This window comes from Balaenoptera musculus, chromosome 21 (genome assembly GCF_009873245.2).
Source record: "Balaenoptera musculus isolate JJ_BM4_2016_0621 chromosome 21, mBalMus1.pri.v3, whole genome shotgun sequence".
Taxonomy (NCBI): Eukaryota; Metazoa; Chordata; class Mammalia; order Artiodactyla; family Balaenopteridae; genus Balaenoptera; species Balaenoptera musculus.
In genome coordinates this window covers 10890474-10907674 of record NC_045805.1, presented here as the reverse complement: position 1 = coordinate 10907674, position 17201 = coordinate 10890474, and the positions used below count along the sequence as shown (strand labels likewise).

General features: G+C 53.8%; 1 protein-coding gene across 11 annotated transcripts in view; it reads left to right on the top strand.

Moving 5' to 3' along the window:
- The window catches only part of ARHGEF10 (Rho guanine nucleotide exchange factor 10), an 89612-nt gene that overhangs the window by 29901 nt on the left and 42510 nt on the right, over positions 1–17201 (top strand). For 8 of the 11 annotated variants that reach the window (XM_036838823.1, XM_036838824.1, XM_036838821.1 and 5 more), the window contains 7 exons: positions 426–589; positions 2835–2951; positions 5943–6057; positions 9246–9352; positions 13225–13302; positions 13530–13709; positions 15392–15508. In XM_036838823.1, coding sequence (XP_036694718.1) covers positions 426–589; positions 2835–2951; positions 5943–6057; positions 9246–9352; positions 13225–13302; positions 13530–13709; positions 15392–15508 — 878 coding nt within the window. The remainder of the gene's footprint in view (positions 1–425; positions 590–2834; positions 2952–5942; positions 6058–9245; positions 9353–13224; positions 13303–13529; positions 13710–15391; positions 15509–17201) is intronic. The other 3 variants (XM_036838831.1, XM_036838825.1, XM_036838826.1) reach the window with 2 other exon arrangements.

The window sequence follows — 17201 nt, the reverse complement described above, 5'->3', positions numbered from 1 at the left end:
GTTTGCAGTAAGCTTCACTTGCATTCATATTTGAATATCTCTATCATCCATCTGTCTGTGATCTGTTAATCTGTCTGTATGTCTAATCTGTTTCTATTCCATACATTGATCTAAAGAAAAATTTTCCTTTGTCAGACGTTCTCTATGGGCAGGACATCATTTGGTATAATTGTGGTGGCTTCTCATAGACCAGTGGTCCTCAGGACGCGGATGGGGCTGGGGGTTTATCAGAGCTTTGTCACCCCACGCCCGTCAGTCCAGCGCCTTTCCGGGGTGGGGGGGGGCCACACTTGAGGTTCCGTTCCTCCAAGCTCTTCCGAGGTGCCAGCTCCCAACGATGTGGTCAGATGACGAACGTGCACAGACAGAACAATAACCAGCGAGGGTCTACGTTTTAAATCTCCTTTCGGCATTTGTGCATTCAGGTGAAATGATTTATGATGACGTTGAGAATGGAGATGGAGGTGGAAACAGCTCCCTGGAGTACGGGTGGAGCTCGAGCGAATTTGAGAGCTACGGGGAGCAGAGCGACTCGGAGAGCAGAGCCGGGGCCCCCCAGCCCTTCCTGCGCAGCGACCACAAAAAGCAAGTACGTGTCCCGTCTGTGTGCCTGAGAGACAACACGTTCGCACGTGGACCTGTGGACGGGACTATAAGATGTCATTTTCATTCGCGTACTGTTTTAAACAGTCGTTTTTTAAGCTGCTGATATGTGCTTCGAGAAAAGCACTGGACGTTGGCAAAAGAGAAGGCGCCCCTTATTTCACATAATAGAATCTCTCGGCAGGATGGGAAAATTAAATTTATATAAACTAAATGCCTCCAAAGGCCCTAAGCGGGTTCGCTATCTTGAATAATTTACGTACATAAGCATGCCCTGGATATTTGTGTTGTGTACCCATAATGCTGTCTGTGCCCAGCCCGCTGCGGGGATGGAGCCTGGCCGGGTGGGACACAGCACAGCCCTGCTGTCCTTTACGGGATGTTTTGACCCTCCGTGTTCCCAACACAAACAGGAAGATATAAAAATAGAACGTGGTTACAGAAGGATGTTACAGGACGAAAGCGCCTGAGCTGCCCAGGAAGCACCCTTAAAGGGAGGGAGCGTGTGTGTGTGAAGCTCCCGAGATGAGGGTCCAGGGAGAAGCTCCGGGTTGCAGGAGTGGATTCCAGGGCTGGAGGTTGTAGGGTGGGGACCTGAGAGAGGCTCTGCTGAGGGAAATCACCCCACTGACGTGGCCGGTGTCCAGTGGTGACTGGCCAACCCGGATACTCGTGTCGTTGGGTGTTTTGGCTATCGGTAAAGGGGTGATTCACACTGCCGTCCACGGGCACGTCAGCGCGCTCCGTGTCCTTTCTGCACGCTGGTGGAGGCTGTGGCTAGTGCCTCGTCATCACGGCAGAATCGATATGTCACGGCGGGATCCATCAGTAACGCCTCCCCCCGCCTGCACCCCCGTAACCAGGCCGATGGGCCCCTGGACGTGGCCTCCGCGTCGGTGCGGCTTACAGATTACTGCGGGCGCTTAGTGTTCGCATAGTCTGTAATCTTGTCCTGAAACTCAAGAAGAATCTACCCGTTGGTGGTGGTCAACCCAGCTACTCAATATTATTAACAAGCTTTCCCCAGAACTTAGCTGTCTTCTGTCACCAGAGTTATTACAGCTGAGACTTAACCAGTGAATGAAGCTACAGCTGTAATTTTAAACGGAGCTGGTAACTAAGGTGACACTTGGCTTGTTACAGCCAAGTCCAACATTCCAGGTTTAAATGGAGGTTTTAAATATGGCACTGGGGCCTGATTTCAGCAGGATGGGGCACCCAGTGGGGCCTTGGAGAGCGGTTAAAACACTCCTCAATTTCGTCTTCAGCGGGCCTGGTAGATGACGTGCAAACTGGGCTGGTCAGGCGATGGCCCCTGAGCCGTGGGCACGATTACTGAGTGGAGACTCTGCCCTCTTGGCCGTCCAGCTGGACCCGTGTTCCCACATGCACCACCAGCAATGCCGACAGAGGAGGCCGGGTGGCCCAGCAGCAGAGACGGTGGAGGGCCAGCCCCGGGCGGCCGTGAGTGCAGAGTCTTCACCGGGTCCAGCACGCATCCGTCCTGTGGGGCAGAGTCCCGAGGGCAGCTCTAAGGAGTACCAAGTTTCCTAGTTTAAAAAGTCATATTTCAGAAGCTGCCAAAATAACACCGTTAAGTCGTTTGAGACTCACCTCATAGTCTCAGATTTTATAAAACAATTGCTGAGGTGTCCTTGTCTGGGTTGACATGGGAAACACTCACTAAGGAGCGGGGGCCTCGGTTTGCATATTGGAGACGTTTGTGATCACGTGAGGAGTGAATTACAAGATTTCACCCCATCCCCGTGGGCTGCAGAGAAAGTTATGTCAGTTCGGAGACTTAAAAATCTACGTGGTCCTCCCCAATTCATTTCCCCCATCAATACAATCTTGAATTCAAGCTTCTTTCGCTTTGGTGCTGACACAACGGAATAATTTTATATATAGTTCTACAGTTTTGATCATTTTAATTTCACCAAAACGTAAAGGCGTGATGGTGCCCACATTCTTCTGTGCATTTACTTGCTCTTGTTTAGCATAGAAGAGTCTCCAGTCTGGCTCACCTGGAGTCTGTCTTCTGATGATGTGTTTTCCTCACTCATGTGTTTATTTCTCGAGAGCCGGTGGGCTAGGAGGGGGGGCCCGGGGCAGTAGGACCTTGGTGCGTGAACATCACCCACCAGATGCTGCTCAAGTCCTTTCAATGTAAGATTGTCTCAAAGCACCGGAAAGAGCGTGTTGTGAAAAGCCTGTATCTCTTTGTACTGTAGCTTTCCCATGACCTAACCCGCTTAAAGGAGCACTATGAGAAAAAGATGAGACATTTGGTGGCAAACGCGGTGGGCGCGGTAGAGATTCAGCAGCTAAAGCACAAACATGAACTGAAGGTAGTGTGGTTCACGCTGAAAACGCTTCTGCAAAAACAGACTGTCCTTTAACGAGAAAACTCAGCCCCAGAGCTGGCCAGTTCTGCCGGGGTGGTGGTTCTCACGGTGCGGTCCAGGGAACCCCAGGGCCACCCGGGCAGTGGCGAGTTCCTGTCAATTCCGGGGCATCTTTCTCCTCTGTCCCCCCCGTCCCCCCACGTGTGGATGGAGGCCCCAGGACGTGACCCACGCCTGCTGGGACGTGGGATCCACCGTCTCCACGCCAGACGTGAGGCAGGTTCCCCCAAGTGCAAAACAATGCACTTTTTTTGTTGTTTTAGAAAATGTAGTAATTTTTCAGAAAACGTTACCTGAGACAAAATGTAATAGGTTTAATATTTTTAAAATGAATATTAATAAAAATATTCAACATTTTTCTCAATTTTAACTCCTTATGTAGTATAACATAGATAAAGCAGGTAAACCAAAGCCGTTTGGGCTGCTCGATGACTTTTCTGAGTGTGAAGGGCTCCTGAGACCACAAAGTTGAGAACTGCTGGGTGTGAATGTCGTGGTGTCCACTGTTTGAGATGTTTTAAAAGGGCACTGTCAAGTAACCTTTCCTTCAGTGGGATCTTCGTCCTTCTGACGTTGTGATTTGTTCACACGTGTTGAAAGGCACTTACCTGAGGCAGGTGTTCACTCAGAAACGTCTCTGGAACGTCACGGCTCTGTTCCACGCTTTTCGGTGCAGGAGCGAAGCCCCCGGAATCACGGCATCTCCTCCGGCTCGGCGTCGGGCTGGTTCCGTGCAGGAAACAGGCGGAGCCCCTGGGATAATCTGGAGGCCGGGGGGTTTCCAGGGAGCACAGGGCCGGGTGGTCCAGGGAGGGGTGCGAGGCAGGCCAGCTCGGCAAAGAGAGGGGAATGTGTACGATCAGACGGCGGGCAGAGCGGCGAGGAGCAGGTGGGGTGACTTGTCTGGGGCCGGCTGCGCGCTGCCGTCCTGTGCAGGAGAAGCAGGGCCTGGCGTGTCGCCGCAGCTGTGCGACCCGGGGCGGCCGTTCCCGCCGCCCGGAACCCGGTACCTGTGTGGCTTCACCTGGAGCCGGGGCTCGGCGCCCTGCAGGCTCCCTGGCCATCCGTCTGTCCCTAATTCTCTGACTCCTTGGAGGGAGCGTGGACAGCGTGTGCAGCCCAGGTCTGGGCGGCGGGATCTGGACAACTTGGGGGGAGGGAGCTAAGGAGGGGCGCCCGGCAGCCGGGCGGGCAGGGGTGCACAGGCAGCGCGGGGCATCAGCAGTGGCTGCGGGGAAGTGAGGACGGCGGGCTGCTGTCCAGGGTTGTCAGCGGACGAAGCCGCGTTTGGATGAAGGGATGCAGGAGTCGGAGCAGGCAGCGTGGCTTTGCCGCGTTTGACCTGGTGGGTGGAGTCGGAGCAGGCAGCGTGGCTTTGCCGCGTTTGACCTGGTGGGTGGAGTCGGAGCAGGCAGCGTGGCTTTGCCGCGTTTGACCTGGTGGGTGGAGTCGGAGCAGGCAGCGTGGCTTTGCCGCGTTTCACCTGGTGGGTGGAGTCGGAGCAGGCAGCGTGGCTTTGCCGCGTTTCACCTGGTGGCTGGAGTCGGAGCAGGCAGCGTGGCTTTGCCGCGTTTGACCTGGTGGGTGGAGTCGGAGCAGGCAGCGTGGCTTTGCCGCGTTTGACCTGGTGGCTAGAGCGGTGGAGAGCGGCTGGGCGTCCGAGTCGGGGTCAGCCAGGCAGTGTGAGGTGGATCTGGTGTCCGTCGAGGTGGGTGGTGGCCCAGGGGCACATCCTCAGGGACGCAGCCTAGGGCGCGGGGACAGCGAGGAATTGCAGAGTCGCTCAGGGCTGGAGTTGCGAGTGTCCGGCGCCAGTCTGCAGGCTCCTCGGGTGGGAACCCCCCAGGGGCACAGCCCCCGAGTCCAGGGTGCACTCAGCCCCCGAGAGCCCCTCAGCCGGCGTGGCTCTGCACAGACGGGCAACCGGGCAGTGGCCCCGTAGAAAGCGCCGGCGGAGGGAGGCCAGGCGAAGCCCTGGAGGTGAGCGGGCAGGTGTTGAAGCCTCCTCCCCAGGGGAGGATCGCAGGAGGGCGGGGAGGCCGGCACCTAGACAGACCCGAAGGGTGTTGGCTTGTGTCATAAGAGGCCATCTGGGTTTTCTGTAAACGATCAGTCGCTCGGTACCCAGTGGCCAACATCTCAGACGTTAGAGTCTAAAGGATAAGAAATGTGGGTGAAATGCCAAAGCACGTCATTGGAAGCTTTTGGCACTAACGGCCAGTCTAAGTGTTATGCCAGGACCCTGGCTTGAGGGAACCAGGATGGACAAACTCCCCTGCGGGGGCCGGTGGTCCTTCCAACCCTTCAGTCTCCGCGGAGGAGGAGGTCTGCCGACCCCTCCTGCGGGCCGTCCCTCTGTCTGTACCCCGGCAGGTCTCTCCATCTGGCCATTCCTGTGACCATCAGTACAAAGGGCCTGTGAGCTGCTGGACCGGCCTCCAGGGGAAGCCCGGGGGAGGCTGAGGAGTGCCCAGCGGCTGAGCCGGCTGGTGGGTCTCCAGCCAGGGGCTCCACTGTTTCCTGCCATCTGTCCGTTGACCTTGGGCAAACTGTTCACACCTGTGGCCTCAGCTCTCCGCACTCGGCTTCTGCAAAGCTCTTTGCCAAGTGTTTGTAATAAAAACGAAGACCGACTTTTAAACACAGCAGGAGACTTTTTAAAAACTATGTTAAGGAAGGGCTCTGTTTGTAAATTTGCTTTTCCTTCTTTTTTTTTAACCAGCAAAATCAAAACCAAACAGCCCCAAACCACACACACACACACACACACACACAGTTTCACAACAGCCAAGAAAGCTCTCCCAGATCAAAAAGCCAATTTCAGATGATATTTCAAGAGCAAACTACTTGACAGTATTCTTTTAAAATGGAGTAAAAGCAACGAGGAGGTTTTACCGAGTCACCCCGCCCTCACCCGGCCTCCCTTCCCCGCAGATGCAGAAGCTCGTGAAGGCCGCCAAGGAGGGCACCAAGGATGGCCTGGAGAAGACAAAGGCTGTGGTGAAGCGGGGCCGCTCCTTCATCAGGACCAAGTCCTTCGTCTCTGCAGGTCCGCGGGGCGCGGCCTCGGGGAGGCTGCCTGGGCCCAGGGCCGGCCCAGGGCAGCGGGGACTCTGGGGGCGGCAGGAAGTTGAGTGAATTCTCGCAGGGGGTGGACTTCGCCCCCCCTTAACTGGCTCCTCCCAGCAGTCGGGTGATCGGGGGTCCCCCCGGGGGCTTGCTCTCCCCCCGCAGAGCCCCAGGATTCTCAGCAGGGTCGTTGATAATAGAACACAGTCACGGGGGTGCGTTCACAGTGCCCGGGGCTCCTGGGCACATTTCCTGCCCCCTCACGGCTGAGGCTGAGTACGGTGGGCTCTAAGTGGGGACTCGGGATCCTCTGTGCTGGTGAGAGGATTCCAGAGTTCTCAGGTTTTGTGAAACATTTCACTCAGGGGCAGGAGCCCATGCCGCTTGTGTGTCAGAAAGATAGACCCTGTCTGGGTGTGTTCACGTCGGCAGCAAGCTCCGGGCGAGGGTCCTCCAGCGTCTGAGCACGTCTGGGCACTGGTGTGGTAGGAGGTACCACGCTGTGCGGTAGCTGAGGGTTTACGTGCGGATTGACCGTCCTGACTCTGACTTGGTCCTTTAGAAGCACGTTTCTTTGTTGCCGCTACGAAGTTCTGATGTGCAAAGCCGGTGCCGGCTGCTGATAACCGTGCGGGGAGAGGACTTCAAGGTCACGTGTTTCCCCTGCGACTGGCCCAGGAAGACTGTAATTGGCCGTAACGCCACCTGGGCCTTTAGAGAAGGTGTGATCCTCACGGAGCCCCCAGCCTCTTCGCATAGGACGGAGAGTGTGTCAGGGGCTGAGACGGACATGTGGATTCCGATAGAGTGTGCTCCCCGGTGGGGAGCTGGCAGCGGGGCAGGTGCCGCAGAGGGGGCCCTTCGTGGGAGGGCACACGGGCAGAGCCCCACAGGTGCAGAGGTTGGGGTTAGGGGCCCCGGAGCCTGGGGGCTGCTCAGAAATGCCGACTCGGGCTCACCCGAGACCCCTGAACCAGGATCGCAAGGGAACGGGGTCCAGGTGCACGGGGCAGGCCGGAAGCCAGTTCCAGGGGGAGAGTGAGTGGAGTATCACAGGATCGTTCCTGGTTTGGGGGGAGGGGGCCCATTACACACACCCCTGAACCCTGCGGCCTTAGCTTCCTGAGCTGTCAGGTGGGAAGCCTGGGCTAAAGTCGCGGCTCTTAGCCCTGGAGTTCACAGGGAGGAACTGGGAGCTCTTACAAATAGCGTGTGCCAGGCCCCCACCCCCAGACCATCAGTGGACCTCTGAGGGAGACGTCCGCACACTGGAATGCTGTAGTTTTTTTTAAAGACTATTTTGTTTTTAGAGCAGTTTTAGGTTCACGGCAAAACTGAGTGAAAAGTATGGAGATTTCCCATAAACCCCTAGCCCTACTCATGCACAGCCTCCCCTCCCCCACTGTCACCATCCCCACCAAGTGGTCCGTGTGTTACAATCGTGAACCTACACTGACACATCACCATCACCCAGAGTCCATGGTTCACATCAGGGCTCACTCTTGCTGTTGTACGTTCTGTGGGTTTGGACAAATGGATAAGGAAACATATCTATCATTATAGCATCATAGAGAGTAGTTTCACTGCCCTAAAAATCCTCTGTTCATCCTTCCCTCCCCCCAAACCTTGGCAACCGCTGATCTTTTTACTGCCTCCATAGTTTTACCTTTTCTAGTTGGACCCATACAGTCTGTAGTCTTTTCAAATTGGCTTTTTTCACTCAGTGATATGCATTTAAGGTTCCTTCATGTCTTTTTGTGGCTTGATAGCTCCTTTCTTTTTAGCTGAATAATATCCATTGTCTGGATGGACCACAGTTTATTTTATCCACTCACCTACTGAAGGACATCTTAGTTGCTTTCAAAGTTTTGGCGATTGTGAATACAGCTGCTGTAAACATCCGTGTGCAGGTTTTTGTGTGGTTGTAAGTTTTTGGCTCCTTTGGGTGAACACTGAGGAGCGTGACTGCTGGGTCATGTGATAAGAGTATGATTAGTTTTATAAGAAAGCACTAAACTGTCTCCCAAAGTGGCTGCACCATCCTGCATCCCCACCAGCAATGATGAGAGTTCCTGTCGCTCCACATCCTCACCAGCACTTGGTGTTGTCACTGCTCTGGATTTTGGCCGTTCCAATAGGTGTATAGACACTGTTGGTTTTTTAAAGCTCCTCTGACAGTTCTTCTGTGCAGCTAGGGTTTTGTATCTTTGAATTAGATAATCTCCAGGTTCCTATTACCTAAAAATTCCTGTGCTTTTCTGGTTTCTAGCTGTTTTGTGAATTCTTTAGATTACTTAGCTGCATCTAAGTTTTTAGAAATGAATTTAGGGGGCTTCCCTGGTGGCGCAGTGGTTGAGAATCTGCCCGCTAATGCAGGGGACACAGGTTCGAGCCCTGGTCTGGGAAGATCCCACATGCCGTGGAGCAACTAGGCCCGTGAGCCACAATTACTGAGCCTGCGTGTCTGGAGCCTGTGCTCCGCAACAAGAGAGGCCGCAATAGTGAGAGGCCCGCGCACCGCGATGGAGAGTGGCTCCCGCTTGCCGCAACTAGAGAAAGCCCTCGCACAGAAACGAAGACCCAACACAGCCATAAATAGATAAATAATTAAAAAAAAAAAAGTCTATGAGAGGACTTAACCCACAGTCTCCCTCCCTTCTCTGTCTTTAAAAAAAAAAAAAAAAAGAAATGAATTTAATTTTGGTCTAGAATTTTTGATCTTGGGGAAGTTGTGCTTTTTCAGATTTCTAGTGAGAAAGGGAGAAAGTCAGGAGGTTACTAAGTCTCCCTTCATTTTCCCTGACTATTGAGTGTTGGTTCTTAGTCATTCATAGCTGCTTTTCTTTATTTCTGACTTTGATATGTTATAGATTAAGAAATTGAAATATGTATTTCTACTCTGCCATCTAGGTGTTCAAATGACACCTCTGCATTTTGAAGTTAGACTTCAAGTATTGAAAATCTCAAATATCGACAAACACCACATTCCTCTTGTGGGAAGGATATTTTCTTGGGTTTGTTAAAACTTCACTTTACTCATTGCTGGGTGGAATGGAGACGTGGCACTGAGGTGTCTGCCCAAGGCGTTGCTTTGACAGCCAACTTTACTGCGCTGTGATGTTATATCCTGTTTCAGTGTCAAACAAGCACATTCTGTCTTCCTTTAAGACCACAGATCCTGTCTTGAAGAGGAGCAGAACTTGTTCATCGACGTAGACTGCAGGCACCCGGAAGCCATCCTCACCCCGATGCCCGAAGGCTTGTCTCAGCAGCAGGTAGGATGCGTAGGGCGGATACCCCCGTGTTTGTACCAGGACGGCTGTGCTGGCTGGGAATTACCTGCTGGCACAGACTCCCAGCCATTCCATCCACCTGGGCTCCTCCACTGGCCTCTCCTGGTCCAGCAAGGAAGGGGTTAAGCCAGCAATGGGCCTAAATATTTTGAGTATCAGCCCCAGTGTAATTGTGAAAATGAGTGGAATGTCTGCATTCTTTGTGAGGGTCATTTATACTCATTCACACTGATGTGACGTCTCTACAAAGAGACTGGATATGACTGTGTAAGATGTGTGTGTGTGTACATAGTGCCTGAGTCTGAGATTAAAAGATAGATTTCCAGCAACTCACGAAGTTAGCCGAATACCAATGAATTTCTTCATCTCTGAAAATACTGTAGGTAGCAGAGGGAAGATATTCCGTGGTTTCCATTTGATTATCTTTGGGTAAAAGGAAAGGAAAGCTTCAGAAACAAGGGCGTCAGAGACAAGGGCGTACCACAGAGTTGGGGGCATTGGGGGGTGGGGTTGATGGTTTTGGGTGGGGTGTGATTTGAGTTTTTCCCACGTGGGCAGCCTGATGCAGGTCATGGAGACTGAGAGAGATGACAGATGATGTAAATAGATGATGTAGGTAGATAGACGTAGGTGGGTTATAGGTATACAAGGTGGTTGATAGATGCATGCATCATACACACGACACGCGTGCACAGATGTGGCGTGCAGACAGAACCACATAAAAATCCTCTGTGGTAAGTTCAGACTCTAGTAAGAAAGATGACAAGCTGTGTTGAAAAGGCTGCCAAGGGGCTGTTAGCCATAGGCTAGAGTAGGAAGCTGGCACTTGGTTGGGTTGCAGGGGGCAGGAGAGCGGGGTTGAAGGTGCTAGTGAAGTGTCTGGTGTGTGGGTGCTGGGCCGTGAGAGGCTGGGCTCGTGTGCTCAGGAGGGGACACGTCAGGCAGGTGTAAGGGTCACCCCCCTCATCCTTGCATGCCCCCTGTGGAGCCCATCCACATGAGGACACCCAGGTCCAGAGGGGCCTCGTGGTCAGGCAGCATTGGGCAGCGGGCGTGGCCGGGTCCGGTGCCCCCCTGGATCCCGCGTCCTCAGCTCCCTCGTGCTCCTGGGGTTGGAATGTGGCCGCGTTGCTGGCAGGGGCGGGTCGATGGTTTTTGCAGGAGCAGAGAGGCTGCTCTTCACTGACCCCCTGCTCGCTGCCCAAGTTCCTGGCTCGCCCACCTCATTTTAGCCTCACAAGTCTGAAAAAGGGCATCGATTGCTCAAAAACACTCTTGATGTTCCTGGAGGCCTCCCCTGGGGCTTCAGGACTTGGGTCCTCTTCCTGGACAGCGTGGGGTCACGTGGTTGGGAGGCACGTGGAGCCTCCCCGTGGGGGGCCCCGCGGGTGAGGGACTGTGGCCGCCTTGCAGACGCATGTGGCCGCGGGGCATCCCCGGCCAGGCCGAGACTTGGAGACAGCAGGGGCGTGCGGGTCGGCCAGGGGACGGGGGACAAGGGAGTTTTGAGCCCGCAGGGTCTCAACAGACACACACACCTGCCAGTCAGTTTTGTCCCCCAGAGGGCCGGGTGGTGACAACGAGGACGGGTCCCTGGTGCAGAAAGGGCGCCTCTGTAGGCGCCCCCACCCCGGCCCAGTTCCCACCCCGGGCCCCGCACTGGGGCAGGGGAGACTCCGGCCAGGCTGCTCACTTGTTCCGCGAGCGCCGTCCTCCTTCCCGTGAAACGGGGACCTGGCGTCTGCGGTGTCTCCCTCGTGGCCCTGCAAGACAGCAACGCGACGCGTGTGGTGGCCCTCAGGGCTGAACGCGCCACGCCAGGGTCACGACGGCCGACGGCCGGAGAGGGTTTGTGTTTCGGTTTCTGCGCTGCTCCCGGCAGGCTTCCTTCTTACCCCCTGATTCGCAGAGGTTGCTTTCCCACTGGTTACTGCTTGTTCTCCGGGGAGTTTTCCATTAAAAGATTAAACCCGGATGTCAGTGCTCTTTGATTTTTTTCTTCCAAAGTTGAAATAAGGTAACATAACTGTCAGGAAAAATGCTGCATGTGAAGCGTTCTTTACATGCCCTGTTTGGTGGGAGGAAAGCCTTTATTTCCTGGGTTGTCATTTACTTGAAAGGTAGCACTGAAGCTGAAGGATGAGGCCAGCATCCTCTGCCCTCTGGCCTCTGATCCAGGGTCCAGGCACAGGGAGGGGCTGCTGTCCTCCTCCTCCTCCTCCTCCTCTCCGCCCCTCCCCTCCGCTTTCCCCCTCCCCTTCCCCTCCCCTTTACCCCCCTCCTCCTGTTCCCCCCTCCCTGTTTCCCTCCCCCCTCGCATTTACCCCCTCCTCCACCTCCTCCTTCTCTCTCCCCTCCCCCCTCCCCCTCCCCCTTTACCCCCTCCTCCTCCTCCTCTCCCCTCCCCCCTTCCCCCTCCCTCCTTACCCCCCTCCTTCTCCTCCTCCTCCTCTTCCCCCCTCCCCCTCCCTGCCCTCCCGCTCCCCTTTGCCCCCCCCCCCACCTGCTTCTCCTCCTCCATTGCACTAATCACCTCCTGGCCCAGGCACATCTCCCGCGGGTCCCCGTGGCCTCGTAGGAAAGCTGGTCCAGGGCTGAGGTCTCCCTGCAGCCTCGGGGTCAGGGTCCCGGGAAGCCTGAGGCCTGGGGACCCGTGTTGGCTGTACTGTCCACGTGCTGAGTTTAACCAAGGGGCTGACCCAACCTGCAGGAGCCCTGGGATCCGGGGGAGATTCGGGGTTTTATTTTGTATTTTTCAGTAATACTAATTCTAGGTCCTTTGACCTGATACATTAGTTGTCTTAGGACTTAAAAAAAATATTTAATTCCTAGGTTAGACTTCCCCCCGCCCACCGCAAATCCTCAAATATCCTGACCCCAGAGTTGAGACAGTGTGTGGGAATCTGAATTTTGGGAGAAGGCTGGCCCAAATTTGACCATCCGCAGTTTGGGGGTGTCTGGGTCGTGGGGTGCCACCCTCGTTTCAGAGGGAGGGGTCATCGCTGCGGCCGCGTGTGCTTGTGCTTTAATTACGGACTCAGCTGCCTTTTACACACATCACTCTCTTCCTTAAGTGTCCTTGAAGGTTGCTTTTTGCCTTCATTTTGTGAAGGAGCGGCCCTTTTGCAGGGAGAGGAGTCGCTCCCTTGCGGATGTCGGTGACTTGACGAGAGGCGCGCCCTCGGAGGATGTGCCTTCTGCCGCCAGGTGGCGCCGCGGTTCCTGGGATGGGGCTGCCAGGGCGGGGTTAGGAGCAGTCCTGTAATTTCTATGCTCCGCTCTCCGGAGTTTTTGCACCTGGAATTGACGTTGGTAATTTACTCGCTGCGTTCTTAGCCTTGTAGGCTTCGAATGGCCTCAAAACAAAGCTATACCTCCACCTTCCAAAAGTTTTTTTTTTTTTTAATAACTTTGGAATAATGATTTTAGATATGTTGGTAATAGCATTCTTTGAGTTAAGACTGGAAGGTTTTTTTTCGATGCTTAACGTATACATGAAATACCATGTAATTCCATGCTCGGCGCATAAAATACAATCCGTTAATTCAGTCCATTACTGTTGGATGAGTGAATGAAATTGTTGTCAATGCCATAATTTAATTGTGTTGCTGTAGTTGTGGTTTATAATTTGAGGTTTACAAATAACAGAATTGTAGTGATGGGGGACCGACGTTTTGTGCCCATAATGGTAGGTAGTTAATGCACTAATATATTTTAAGGCCTTGGGAGTTTTCATTTATGTACTGTCTTGAAAACAGAAAACTTTTTTGTCCACAAGCCTCAACAGAAGTCAAATTTATCTGTTGTGTTTTCTGAGGCAGGTTTTGACTGTTGTCTTTTCAAATTCTCAACAGGTCGTAAGAAGATATATTCTGGGTTCAGTTGTCGACAGTGAAAAGAGCTACGTGGACGCTCTTATGAGGATTTTGGAGGTATCTAAATGCCACATTGTATAATGGATATGTTTCGTGAACCTATGAATTATAAGATACTCAAATTGGCAAAATTCTTAAAAGAATCTGAGAATTGTGTCTGTGTATTGACATCAAAAGTTGCGTGGTTTGTTTGGACACAAATGCAGTTGCACAGGTGAGTTTCTCCGTGTTCTTTCACGAACCCTGAGAAAAGCCTGGGCCGTCCTTGTGCGTTTGTGCCTCAGCAATACGAGAAGCCGCTGTCTGAGATGGAACCCAAGATCCTGAGCGAGAGGAAGCTGAAGGCGGTCTTCTACCGGGTCAAGGAGGTCCTGCAGTGCCACTGCATGTTCCAGATCGCGCTGGCCAGCCGCGTGGCCGAGTGGGACTCGGTGGAGATGATCGGAGACGTCTTCGTGGCCTCGGTAACCGAGCCGGCGTGCCCAGAGGGTCTGCGGGGCTCCCCTGGGCTCAGGGCCCCTCCCTTCTCGCACGGATGCCTCAGGGTGGGTGTCCTGCCGGCCTGAGCCCAGCTGCACCCCACGGCGCCCCGGCCGACACCGGAGCTCTCCGCGGGGGCTGGTCTGAGGTCAGGAAGCTGCGCACGTGTGTGCGCCCAGGGGAAGGATGTAGAGAGAAAGGTCCAGAGGCTCCGGGGGAGCTGCCCCTGGAACACTTCAGACTACACACCGTCAGAGGCATCACAGGCAATTTGATGATGGTTTTGTCGCCGAGTCAGGGCCCTGCTTGTGAACGGTTTTGTGGGGTTGTCGGCTTTAAGCCCTCACAGGGTCTCACCCCTCCTGGGAACCGCCTTGTGGGAAGATACCCACCTGTTTCCCTCAGCCCTGTGCTCCCTGACCTGGTGTCCAGTTGTGCGGACGCAGCCTCCGGGCCCCGCGGTGACACAGGACGCGAGGGGACACGAGCTGGTCCCACAGCTGCGCTGACCTTTCCCAGCAGGAGCCGCCGCAGCCCCGAGCTCCAGCGCTGGGTGGCTCCGAGCCATTTATCTTCGGCCCATTTGTGAATCGTCCACACTGTGGACTGGCTAGTTTTCCATCTAGAGGTAGCAGAGGGATTCTGAAGTTGATTGAGGGCAGCGCTGTCAAGGGACAAGAGCTTGAAAGATTTTTAAGTGTCCGTATACTTAGAGGAATGCTGTCATGTGATACGTGAAACCTTTTTTCTGTATATTCTGTGCGTGTGCTTAATGAGGTATATAAAGTATGCTTTGAACATAATGTGGAAAGAGAGTTCTTACTAAAATTAATTTGCATAATCCCCTTTAGTGATCTTTATGAAAAACAAAAAAGATATTGGACATTTCCTTTTTTTTTTTTTGCATTTCTGCCTATTTTATATATTAGTTTCAACTCTTAGTCTATCCTTCTTAAAATGTTTACCTTGGGAACATTTTTTTAATGTAGAAGAAAATCTTTTTAAAACATATATAATTTAGATGAAAGCATTTCTTCTCTAAGTGGCCACACATCTACTTATGGGAATCGCTGTCCGTCCTCAAGAATATGTGGGATCTTAGAAGAATAAAAGGGAGTGAGGCCAACGTCTCTGCCTCTGGAAACCTTTGCGCTTCTGGGAAAACTGGGCAGTGGACCTATGTGGCGTTGCCCCTCAGCCTGGGGAAACAGGTGCGGTCAGCTGTCCTCCCCTGAGCATCTCCAGGGGATGGTTAGGTCAGGATGCTGGGGCCTCCACATGCTGAGGTGCAGGACACTCCGTCCTGGAGGTGAAATCCACAAAGTGCCAGTCAGCAGGAATTTAAAGGACGATGTCTGTCAACACCATCTCTATATGACTGTAGTCAGGAACATTGCTTAACTGAAACCCAAACTGCCACAGTTTTGAGCAGGGCAGCCCTAAAGAGCATTGGCACATAAGGTCAGCCAGCCATTGAAAAATTCCTAGCAAGTCTGCTTAAAGAAAACAATGATCACACACAGTCATAATGACGTTTATCCTATGAAAACATCACAGTGACCGAGAGGTTATCGTTAGCACAGGTTCCAGCCTTTCATTGCAAGCTTGGGGAGGAAGCAGTTGGACTCTGCGTTATTTACATTGCTCAATTTCCTCTGTATTTCAGTTTTCCAAGTCCATGGTGCTGGATGCTTACAGTGAATACGTGAATAATTTCAGCACAGCTGTGGCAATCCTTAAGAAAACGTGTGCTACAAAACCTGCTTTTCTTGAATTTTTAAAGGTAGGCGCTTTAAAAATTTTTTGTGTGTTTTATCACCCTCTGATAACAGGTCTGATGCCAAAATACTTTGTAGTGAAATTTCACCAAACCTTTCCTCTAAATGTATAATGTTATTTATTGTAAAGATTTTAGCACCAACAGGACCCTAGGTGTTGGATCAGTGCCAGAAAGGAAGATGAAGTTTTTAGTGACAACACAGCTCTTTGAAAATAACCTTCATTTGCACATCCTTAGACATATGTGGACAGATGGGAGGGGTCAGAAAGTGGAGGTCAGACCCCAAACCAAGTAGCCAGCTGTTGCTCAGCACAGGGTTAGGAGTGACAGAAGGTGGCTTCGGAGTCGGTCGGGGGCTCCTTGGCTTCTTTGGGTCAGGCCGTGAGCAGACCCCCTAAAGCTGAGCCCCCGCGGTGGGTAGGGGGGCTGCATGGTCTGTTCCTCCTCTGACGTCGGGTGGGGGGCTCCCCATCCTCCCGGGAAGGGCAGCTGCGGAGAGTCCCCGGTGGGTGTTGATGGGTGACATTGAATCAGCGGCATCTCCGTCAAAAGACGCCCGTCACAGGCTGGGACGTAAACGTGCCCGGAGGGCTCGCCGCCCGTGGAACCAGGATAAAGTTCCCCTTCAGATACTGGGTCCCCGGGGCCGGAGTCTCATCTGCCTGGGGCTCCAGTTTGCATTATGACCTGGGACCAAAGCCTGTTCCTGTTACTTGAACTGTGTCCTTGGAAGGTTCTGCCACCTGCACAGTGAACCCTGGGGGGTATCCTCACCCAACCCAGGGTGAAGGCTTATTTAGGCTGAGCTATACCCCCCTCCCTCTCATGTGATACAGTGGCTCCCACGGAGGCAGGACCGGGGGGAGGTGGCCCGTCCTGAGATCGACCCCCCTCTGGAAAGCTGCGGTCGGCCCTCTGGCCTTCCCCCGTCACAGCGGGAGAAAGGAAGCGCGGGACGATCTAAAGTGTACTTTTTCTGCGGAGCTTGTTGTGGTCCTGCTGGCCGACAGGACCTGACGGGAGGTCACTGCAGCCCCACCGTCAAGCCGCCAGCCCCTGGCGGCCTGGGAAGGCAGGCCCTCCAGTCTCCTGTCCTACCCCAGGCGCCTGGTGTCCACGAGGTCAAGCCGGGCTCCGGGCTCCGCACCACGCGGCCCCTCGGCTGGAGAGAGCTGGGGACTCCTCCCCAGTTTGTAAATGGTCAGCCTGGGGCGTCCCCTCCTGCCAGAGAAGCCCCCCTGCGGAGGGAGGGGGGCGCCTGGCCCTGGACTCCCTCCCCCCTGGCCTCCCCTGGGGAGACTTGCCAGGACACGGACACGCCCCAGCCGCGCCCCGAATCTTCACGGCAGAGCGAGGGCTGAAGTGGGGAGGCTTGTCCCAATGCGGGACAAGCCGTGGCGGCCGCAGGGACTGCGCCCCAGGCGCAGGGCAGGTGCCTTTAGGGGCCCGTGCTACTCCAACTTGGGATTCTGTCACTTTCTTCTTCTTTCTTTCTTTTTTTGTAGCTGCACTTTGTTGTGATTGTAGAATCTTAGAAACTAGTTTGACTCTTAGAGTATTGAAATTAGCTCATAAATGGCTCTTAACACGTCAAATAAAAACATGGAAGGTTTCCGTTCAGAAAGCAGCCAGGGCTCTCTGCAGGCCGAATGACGTCAGCGTGCACTGGCGGCGTGTGAGGTGTAGACAGTGTTTG